Source organism: Protopterus annectens, chromosome 5.part0, assembly GCF_019279795.1.
Source record: "Protopterus annectens isolate FY-2018-M chromosome 5.part0, PAN1.0, whole genome shotgun sequence".
Classification (NCBI taxonomy): Eukaryota; Metazoa; Chordata; order Ceratodontiformes; family Protopteridae; genus Protopterus; species Protopterus annectens.
This window is the reverse complement of record NC_056735.1, coordinates 1,214,548,206-1,214,559,004: the sequence shown is the minus strand read 5'-3', so window position 1 is coordinate 1,214,559,004 and position 10,799 is coordinate 1,214,548,206. Positions and strand designations below refer to the sequence as shown.

The 10,799-nt window shown below is 43.8% G+C and overlaps 1 protein-coding gene across 1 annotated transcript in view; it reads left to right on the top strand.

The window, feature by feature from the left end:
* NDC80 (NDC80 kinetochore complex component) overlaps positions 1-10,799 on the top strand; it is a 2,583,329-nt gene that overhangs the window by 924,571 nt on the left and 1,647,959 nt on the right. Inside the window, exon 6 of the mRNA XM_044071081.1 lies at positions 6,996-7,102. Within this exon, the coding sequence (XP_043927016.1) occupies positions 6,996-7,102 (107 nt within the window). The remainder of the gene's footprint in view (positions 1-6,995; positions 7,103-10,799) is intronic.

Here is a 10,799-nt window from a genome sequence, read left to right as displayed (position 1 = left end):
GGGTTTGCCATCAGAATCCTGTTCTCAATCCCTCCACGAACCTTCTCTAGGAATCGGTGAGGGTCTGAAGATGTGGATACGGATGCCTCAGGGTCACACCTTCCCCCAGAGGCAGAAGGGGATTTGAGAGACGTCCTCGCTGCAGAGGTGGTCCAAGGAAGCAAGGGTCTCTGGATTTTTTCCCGGATAGGCCTATGCAGAAGCCCTGAAGGCTTGCCCAGCTGCTCACCTCTGAAGACAGTCGGTGGTCGACTTTCGCTACGCCCAGCTGCATAGGAGTCCATCAGAGATGATCGTTCGGTGTTGCAAATCATATCCAGAGGGTATTCAATTCCCTTCACACAAATGCCAACTCCTCCTGGATGTCCCACCTGTGCAAAGGGAGGATGCAGCAGTGAAAATTTCCAAGCTGCTCAAAAAGCATGTCATCCAACCCCTCCCCCCCACACCAGTTTGGATTGGGTATCTTTTCCAGGTTCTTTTTAGTGCCAAAAAAGATGAGGAACTTTAGACCGATCCTGGATCTGTCAACCCGAAACCCGGCAGCTGCCAAGATGAAATTCAGGATGGTCACACTCCAGTCTCTCCTGCCTTTCTTGCAGGGGAATGACTGGATGTGCTCGGTGGACCTCCCGGATGCTTACTCTCACATCAAAATTGACAGACTCTCTCAGAGGTCCCTTCACTTCCCGGCTGGGGACTAATCATTACCATTTCAGAGCACTACTTTTTGGTCTCACCACAGCCCCCAGGGTTTTACCAAAGTCATGACGGTGATAGCTCTCCTGTGCTGCAGGATTTCCAGGTCTTCCCTTGCCTGGATGATTGGCTCCTTTCCGCTCCCTCCAGGCATCGACTTTGCAAAGCCAGGGATTCCTTTATCCAGACTGCCCACCAAATGGACATAATCATACATCTCAACAAATTCCTTTTAGAACAGGTTCAAGTTCTAGATTTTATTGGGGCTCGGTTAGACACCATTCAGATCACGGTCATCTTGGCGCCAGACTTCAGTCTTTAAGACAACATGTCTTGTGCATCCTTCAAGCTCAGTCTCCCCCAGTGGATTTTTTCTTATGGGTGTTGGGGTCCATGGCAGCCATGATCACCCTCTTACCCACAGCTCAGGTACACAAGGGTATTACAATGACTCTAGTTGTCCAGTGGTCATTTCTAGATTTAACGTCTTATGTGCGACTATCTTGAGCCTGCAGGGATATTCTTCTCTGGTGGATTCAATCCCTGGACCTTCTTTGGGGTCATCTGTTCTTCCTCTGACCACTGTGACCTACTCATGCATGGGGGGCATTGCTTGGGAAGGACAGTCCAAGGCATGTGGTCTTCCCTGGATGCTCAGTTGCATAACAGCGTCCTGGAGATGAGGGTGGTGCTATTGGCGTTGCAAGCTCTTCATGCCCATCTTCCCCTAGGGATGATTGCCATTCAGGCTAACACCATGTCGGTAGTTTGGTACATCAACAAACTGGGAAACCATGTCTTACCCCCCTTTGTCTCAAAGCCATGAGATTGTGGGAGTGGGCGATCTCCACTGCCTGTTTTCTGGTGGCAACGCACATTCTGGGGAGGTTCATAGGTTCATACTAGGCTATTTTCCCTGGGGCAATTATAAGCCTAGCCCAATTCTGTATGGCTTACGCCACCCCTTGATTTGAGTATACTGTGCCCTTTTTAAGGCTATCTAGTTTATCAGCCTCTCTTTATAGTGACACGGAGTAATCCCTGGGACAAACCTACGATCCCATCCACCTATCGTAGATTCTTCTTGAAGAGATTCAGTGAGGTGCCTGCCTCGCTTTCACACCTAACTGGGAATTCTATTCCAGAGCAAAGTGGAGCCTCTGGGTTATGAACCTGTTCCTCCAGCAAGTTCTATTTATTTCTGTGCTGAGGTTAAAGTCCCTCGAAAGCGGTGGCTTTAAGCGCGATTTAGATTTACTGAGGTGGAGCACATGTCTATTAATTCTGGATTTGATATAGCTTTGTATGTCAGGGTATAGATCACCAAAGTATGTATGCAACTGAGTAGAGCTGGAGTTTTTTTAACCGAGCAGCATATGGCATCTGTTTGAGACCCTTGATCCTCTTGGTGAGATACTTTTGGGGTCTTTCTAATTGCTGCAGGTGTTGGGTAAGGTACATCCCAAAAGGGGCATTGTATTCTGTGATGGGCCTGATGAGGGATGAATAAAGGGGCACGATTACCTCTCTTGATTTAGATGTGAAACCCTTCGTGATGAGGTCCAACAATTCTAGTGGACAGGCTCAGCTGGTCTATCCTGATATCTTATGAGTGGTCTCTGAATCCTTCAGTAGTGAAACATATCCTTTTAAAGTGGGGTCAACCTTGCTGTGATCTCTTCATCTCTTTCCAGCGTGAAGTACAGCGAGTTTTTTGCTCTACCCCCCCCCCCCCCGGGAGTCCCCCCAGAGATGCTCTGGTTCATGCTTGTTTTTCTGGTCTTTTCTCAGCTTATCGTCCACTTCCCCCGATTCCAGAGTTCATTCAGAAAGTACAACGGCTGGGGACCTCAGTCATCCTCATTTCCCCCTTCTGGCCTCGCCAAGTATGGTTCCCTTCTCTGTGGTCTCATGTAGTGTCTCTTCCTAGACGTTATCCGATTCCACCTCCAGATCTGGACAGCCTGAACCTTACCACTTTGTGCTCCAGTTCCTAAAATAGTTAAGATTCCCAGGCTATCTTCTCCTTTTGAGAAGATTTTGGTAGTGGCTCATAAATCTTCCTCTAGGAAGGTTTATTCTAGTAAGTGGAAATGTATTTCGATTTCAGCATCTCATCGTGACTTGCATCTTTCTACTGCCTCGGTTCCTGCTATTTTAGAGTTTCTGGCACGTATTTTTCAACAGTGTGCCAGTTTTTCGTTGGTTAATGTTCAGTTGGCAGCTATTTCTAACTTCCACCTACAGGATAATTCAGCTTCCCTGGCTTCTTCTAAACTCTGTAAAGCCATTTTGAAGGGTGCTTTTCTTCTTAGGCCACCAATCAAGGACCCAGCGCCTCCTTGGGCCCTTACATTGGTCCTCCAAGCCCTAGTTTCTTCCCCCCTTTGAAACTGCTGCTTCAGTGGATCTGCATTTCCTGTCTTGGACGACAGCCTTTCTGATTGCCGTTACTTTAGCTAAGAGAGTGTCGGAGCTTCAAGCCTTATCAAACATCCTTGTATGATCTTCCATAAAGACAGGGTATCCTTATGCACTAATCCTGCCTTCCGAAAGTGGCCTCGGAATCAAACAATCCATCTGAGTTGTTGCTTTGCATTTTTCTTCAACAGCCCCTCCCTCCTTCCCCTGCCTTATTTGGACTATGTGGTTGTCTGGCTGGAAAATACACTGCCTTTTCTTTGGCGTAACTGGTAATTTCTTATGATACTCTCTAGGTATTTGGCCAAGAGATAAGTCATTGACTCCGACTGGGATGCTATGGGGGGCAGCAAACTTGATCTGAGGGGAGGAAGGATACAGGGCCATTGTGCGTAGGGGAGGTGCTTGGAGCTCGGATCCTATGCTAGTAAAATGCTGCCGAGTCTGATCCGTGTCCCAAAGGTTGAAGACAAATGAAAAGCAACAACTCAGATGGAACGGTATGGCGAGTATATAACTTCTTTTTTTTATTCTGCAAATGTTCAAGCAGTATTCTTTTATGTCTCTCTGCTTGTCTGGGTTAAGCAAGCCTCTGCAAGGTTAAGAGAGTTCAGTGGGATCTCCTCGCCCCTTTATTCTCCCCATAGGAGTCTGTGGATTGGTGAAGGCCTTGGGTTGAGCCTTCCTGATCACCATCATATCCCTCCCCCTTGGAAGTTCTCTGTATTGGGAGATCCTTTGACTCATAATGCATAGCTTATTGTGGACTCCAGTGTCTGTCTCGCATGTCTGCCTTCTTTTCAATCCCCATTTGGTGCCAGCCTTTAAGGAAGTTATCTTGGAAGACTGAAGAAGGATTCACTCTGTCACTTCTGTCCCCAGGTAGGCTACCACTTGTATATGGCAGTAATTTTGTTTAAATATCCTCAGCTGATCAGATTATTCCAAGGTGGTTTCTACAAACCAGTCTCTGAGAACACTTTATAGTTCTCGTGTGCTGCCTTTCAATGTAGGTACATCAGGGCTTTGAACCTTCAGCTTTACATCTCGTGTCCAGTTTTCACTCCTTCCTTGTAGAATCTGCTCTTGGAAAAGTTTGACGCTGTCTGTGGTTACTCAGGTGATATCTTTGGTAGTTTTCTTTAGTAATTTGTTCTGTGTGAAAACTTTTGAGAACATGATAACACTTGGTATAGTAGTCTTCCTTCACTGACTGGCGGCTCAGCTCAAGTATTTTGTACTCTTTTGGGGAGCAGTGCTGTTTGGCCATGCTTTTCACACTCAGGTTCATACTCTTCTTAAGATGTCTGTTAAGTAACATTTGTTATTCTGTGTGTTACATTTAAGTCCTGATACTGTTCTTTTATTTTGTTTTCATATTTCTATTGTAATTAAACAGTGATGAAAACTGACCATAGTGGCCTATTCAGCTACCCGTGAACTAATTGGATCAAATTCTCAGTGAAGGGCTATTTTCTTTTAATTTAGTACACAACTCTTCCAAAAACAAGAGGACAGAGCTTTTTCTCTCAAAATCAAATCCATGCATACTTTTTGGTTTTCCACACTCTGCTGGTTATCGGTCCCCAATGAATTCCCTTCTATAAGTTATTTTGCCTGCAGCCTGGTTTGAAGTTGTTTCCTAAGAGAGTTTCTGTATCCCAGGTTTTTCAAGTGGAGAGGGCAGTCTCTTCCATGAGCAGATTGATGGTGTATTACTCTTGGTGGTCTCCTATTCTGCTACTGTACTAGCCCCCATGCCCACCCCCCCCCAGTGTTTGTTTCACAAGATAGAATTTTTAGAACTCTAATGCATTCTGTAGCTTATAGGGGTAGTAGAGGCTGTTTGTCAGGAGGAGGGTGGAGCCTGGCCCTCCCTTTTCTTACTAGAAAGATGGATGTGTATCTGGTTCTTGGTGTTGGTTTCACTGCTAACTGGTAGCTAGTCCATGGGATACTTTTGTTGCTTAGCATTGGGGTCCTCACAGTAGAACCCTAGGCTTCTGTGACTGGCAGTCACTTTTAGCAAGGAATTGTTTTATGATGATTGGATTGCAGAGCATTTGCAGATGCTGGATCCATCAGTAGCAGTGTTTCCTCTCTGTTGTTTTATTCATGTTATCTAATTGCTTCTCCTCCTCAAAACCATACCGATTTATATTGAAACAATTTTGGTCATATCTTTTCCATTATTTTAGCTAATACAGGCAGACGCTTTATAATAAAGGTTTAGAACTGAAATGGGTCTATATAAACCTGGATCTTAAATGTCTTTACCCTCTCTTGGTAATCCCACCATCGAAAATGCTAATAACCCTCCCCTTTCATTGTGCAATGTTTTCCAGATCTCTGTCTCTTTTCCCTCCTAACTTACAAATTTCTGGAAAAATGCTGTCTGCTCCTGGAGACTTCCCTGCTACATCACTGTTTTTATTTAAATTCTTCATGTTTTAGTTGATAATTGTTGAGCCTCCTAATCTTCCTGTAACCTTGGCAAAGTTAATTATTCTATAAATAATTTAATTTATGCCTTTTGTTGATTCCCCAATCCTTTGCTTTTCACATTTCTTTGTATAAATTGTTTGTGTATGATTTCTATACATTTTGATTTGAGTAGGTTCCCAAAGCCTCGTTAGAGCCTTCTATTTTCAGTTGAAAGGAAATTTTGCTGGAAGTTTTTCCCCTCTAGAGTCATCAAAAATAGTTGCTGAGCAGCAGACTTTCTAAGCTTGCACATCTCATCCAAATACTACCTTAGCTTTTATTAAACATTATGAAACAATCAATTCACATTGTGTACATTGAATAACAGCAGCCTTATTAAAAACTTTCAATCACTGGCAGTGAATCTTAAATATCTATAGCTGTGGCTCTAACAAATTAACAAGAGTATTTACTTTCCATCACACATTTTTGATTCCTAGCTACGTCTTTTATAGTTTTTCCCGTCTGTCATCTAGTGGTCAGTTGTTAATTTGAACATTGTTTATATACTGTTCCTGCAGCTGACATTTGCATAAATTGCCCCTTTCCTCCATATCATCTTCTTCAATTTCTTATTAATTCATATTTTTTTCTGGTTGATAAAAGTATGCCTATGTTACGGGGATTGAAAGCATATCCACCTTTACTGTGCTTGTATTATGTTATCCAAGTCCATAACCAATATTTAATATTTTCATATTTAATTTAACTGTGCTGTGTTTATTTCCTTCCATATATCCTTAGATGTCAGCGTTTTTGTTTTAATCAAAATGCACACATATTTCATGCTCCCCGATAGGAATGGTTATTTCTGGACTAACTTATGTTATTGCTTTTGTATTGCATTTACTTTCTATTCAGTGAATGTTTGAAATTTGCCACAAATACTTTTAATAGAACAGGTGCATCTTGTTCGGGTTTTGTCAAGTACAAGATGACATTACCTGTAAACAATGCCAGTTGCCTGTGGTATCCATACTAGTTATAAACGTGGACCTGTAAATACATTTTCCTAGCTAATGGCCACAGCTACAAAACAAGTAACAGTGGGGATTTCACAAATCCTTTTCTAGATCCTCTGCTCTGCCTGAATCTGTCCGAAAGAGCCCCCCCCCCAATCTTTATTCTTGCCTCTTACTTAGAATTTCAGTGTAAACTCGTAATTCATTTATGAGTCTTGGTGTTGCCCAGTTCATTTAGTCCCACTTATTTCTGTGCTGTGTTTATTCTTACTGTGTCTATATACTGGGACAGAATAAATAAGATGCTTTTTTTTTCCTTCTTTAATTTTTATTCTCAGTGGTGGTATGTTTTGTTCACATATTTTGCTGCTGTAAGAAATGGAAAGTGAAGTGTTTTGTTTTAACTTGAAAGTTTTTTTGTATTTGCAGAGTTGCTATTTAATGTGAATGAAACGCAGCTGGAATCATTAGCAGCAGAACAGCAGAACCTGGCAAAGGAAGTTGAGCGACTTGAGAGGGAAAAAGAAAATGAGCCAGTAAGTAGCAACAAATTGTTCATTTCAATGAACAGGTTAGTGCACAATCTGATAGAGTAATGGACTATAATTCTGGTAAAGTAGAATGTTTAATTTTGTAGCTCAGACATGTTAGGTTTTTTGTTTTACTGTTAAGTGTTTACATAGCCTTTAGTGAGTATTTCTGACTTAAATTCTTTGGAGTTGTGCTGTGTAGATGTTCTTCGTGTTTCACTGTTGCAGTCCTAACTGTAGGGTGCTCCTGCCGGCAGGCGGCCCGAGGTCGGCCAGAATCCCAAAGTCTGGGTCCGGCGTCGGCTGTACAAGCTTAGTACCCTCCTGACGCCAGTACGCTTCTGGTACATAGTCACAGCCGACGCCAATATCTTCTCTAGTCTTTTCTTGCCGTATGGTGGAAAGCAGTCGCAAGTTGTTGGTTGGCGATTTTCGAACAGTGTATTTTGTGTTGTTGGTCCAAGTTCGCTTCTCTCTTCTTCTCAAAGTACCCTGCTGGGGGAATCTTTTTCTTGTTCCTCCGATGTCAGAAAAAGTTAATTGTATAGCTGTGGGAAACAAACACCTCAGCAAAGATTTCCACCTTTACTGTTCACCTTGCTTTTCAGGCCCCTGACCACTTACGCTTTCTTGTTGCTCTGTTCTGTGCCAGGTTTAACCTCGTACTATTAAGCCGAGTAGGTACTGCATTGGGCTTTAAATTATTTTGGCAGACGCCCACCTTATAGAATGTCGCTGGACACCACCGGAGTTCAAAAGAAGCTGCTGACAAAGACAGGCCTCCCGAGGTCCAAACAGGACTCGCTACAGCCAGCTGGAGCCAGCGTCCGGTTCGGCTGTCGCCGAAGTGAGGCAGCTTTGCAGCCCCCACATCGCCTGCCACACACTTCTGAACCGATGGCACAATACGGATCTCCTGGGGGAGTTTCATCAAGGCCCACTTCATTTTAACTGCTGCAGGACCTTCGGACGCCGCCCTTCAGATGGGTCCGGAACCGGCTGTGCAGGTACCGCTTCTGAGGGGGTTTTCTCAGGCCTACTACATCACTATCTCTAAAGGCAAAGACAAAGCACTCCTGTTAAGTCTAAAGTTCCTGCTCAAGCTGCTTCTGAATCCACATTCCCAAGACACAAAAAGCAACTATTATTAAAGATGGCTGAAGATTTGCTTACCATGATTAGGGGTTCTCACCCTCCTGCAGATGGAGAAAAGGCCTCGGCAGGATGTTACCTTGGGATTCCTCTGACCAGGCTTCTGTATCTTCTGTTTCTTCCTCAGATCAGGAACTATTCCTTTCCCCTTAATGAGGATTTGGATGCTGAGGGACTCTTTTACCCTCGGCTTCTCCTCTGAGGATTTCTCTTCTTCTTTCTTTGGGGAAACTCTTGGCATGAGATGAGGGAACATTTTCATTGGGAAGGACAGAGTATATTCTGCTTCCAAGAAGAGGCTTAGGAATTTCTTCTTCTTCCCAGCATAGGTCTTTAGCTATTCCTCCTGTTTTGGACATTGTAGAAGATGCTTTTTTCTGAGGCTAATTTGAATCCTGATTCCATGCCTCCTGCTCCTTCTAAGCCTGATAGATTTTATAGAGTTCCTGAATTCTCTCATTTATTTTTATTTAAAAACCCCTTCTGCAGAGATCCTGAAACTATTTCCTCTCAGGGCTCTACTGCATATGTTGCTACTTAAAACCCTATTCCCTCTGAGAAGGATTCTCGTGGCTTTAGGACAGGTGGGGAAAAAAGGTATATACTTCTGCCAAACCCTGTCTGTGTAAGGGCTTTAAAATTGCCAGCTCTCATATGTTTAAGCTATCAGCAATTTCTTTTGTCTGTTTTAAAGCAAATCATTGTTCCCCTTCCTGCTTGTGCAGAGAGGATAAGGAACTTCAGGGATGTATTGCATGCTACTGAACAAGTGGAATGTAAGCATAGTTTACATTGTGGTTTTGATTTTTGATGCTTTCTTGCAGGGCTGCAGCCTCTGTTACTGTTATCAGGAGACCTGCCTGGCTACTGCAAGGAACAAAGTTAACTCCTGGAGCAGGTTAAGGCCAAGTTATTAGATGCCCCTGTTCAACATGCGATGTTCTTTTGGATCCAAGGCTGAGTGAAGTTATTAAAAGATGGAAGAAGGTACAAGGCAAAGTCCTTATGCAGCAGACTGTAAAAGATTTCTTGCAAGTTCAGCCTCCAGATTTTCCCAGGAATCATGGCCCTCTAAAAATTGGTCCTTTCCCATATCTGACAGGCCTCAAAGGGAAGATATAGACGCCCAGAGTGTGTGGGGTCAAGGTCAGGCCTCTTATAGATCTAGACAATGGACTGCTTCTTTCACCTAGAAGGGGAGTAGAAGACAGATCCCAATCTCAAAAGAAAGTAAAGCTTCCAACGGGACTCTCTCGTTGGGCTACAGGACTCTCTTCACCTGGATGCCCCTCTCGGAGGAAAACGAAGTCTCTTTTCCCTTTTTACTAAAATTGGACTCATATTACCTAGACAGATGGGTATTGGACGGATTTTGGTGGGCAAAGTATGTTACAAATTCCACTTTTACAATTTCTTACCAAAGGCTCAATGGTTGGCACAGATCTGCCAAAACATCAATGGTCAGAGGCCTTAACTCAAGTGGATGTTCTTCTGGCCATGAGAGCCATAGAGTTTCTGTTCCAATTCTTGAGATGGGAAAAGGTTTTATTCAAGGCTGTTTCTTGGTTCCTGTAGAAAACAAAAACTCATGGAGACCTATTATCTGGACCTTTCTGTGTTAAACACCTTTTTGGAAATTCCAAAATTCAAGATGCTTACTCTGCAGCAACTAATTCCAATGCTCTCTGAAGGACTTTGGATGGTGACATTGGGACTTGAAGGAAGCCTACTTACATATATTCCCATCAGGCAAGAACGCTAGGAAAATTCCTCAGGTTCAAGGCAGGTCTGAGGCACCTTTCAATTCTCCTGTACGCCCTTGCCGGCTGGCCATCTACTGCCTCCCAGGAGTCTTTCTTACTTCAAGTGCCTGGCAACCAGTAGTGGCTTACTGCAGACTCTAGGGGATCCCAGATTTACCCCTTCATTTGGACGACTGCCTTATTCAGGCAGACAGCAAAGTTGTGTTACTTCTGCTTCCAACATCTGGACCCTTTGTTCAACGCCTTCTCTCTTACTGGGATTCTCAGAATGGAACTGTCAAAAGTCAAGCATTTGATCCCTCTCAACAAATGGTATCTCTTTGGGAGCCCTTAAATACAACCTTACAAAGGGCCTTTCCTACCCAGAAAAACAAACTCAGCTGGGCTTCTACTTTCAGCACCTTAGCAACTCTATCTCAGCTCACTGCAAGGAAATTCCCTGCAGGCTCTGGCTAGCATGGTATTTCTTGCATTCCTGTTGATCTCCAAAATGCAAGGCTCACACATGAGAAAAGCTCCAAATGGTATTCCTGGAAAAGTGTATGGTCACAGGCATTACCACGATCTGGATACTTCTGATTCCTCTGGATCCCCTGCCTCCAGAGGGAGTTCCTCTGGTGGTCCAGGGTATGCACTCTTAAAACTTAAGGAAAGCCTTTTCGCCTCCCTCAACCTACTCCAACCTAACCACGGACGCCCGGATTATGCTTGGGGAGCACACTTCTGTGATGAATTGCCAGCAGTAGGGGAACCTGACAAGTTAGCACTTCACTGGCACATCAATCTGA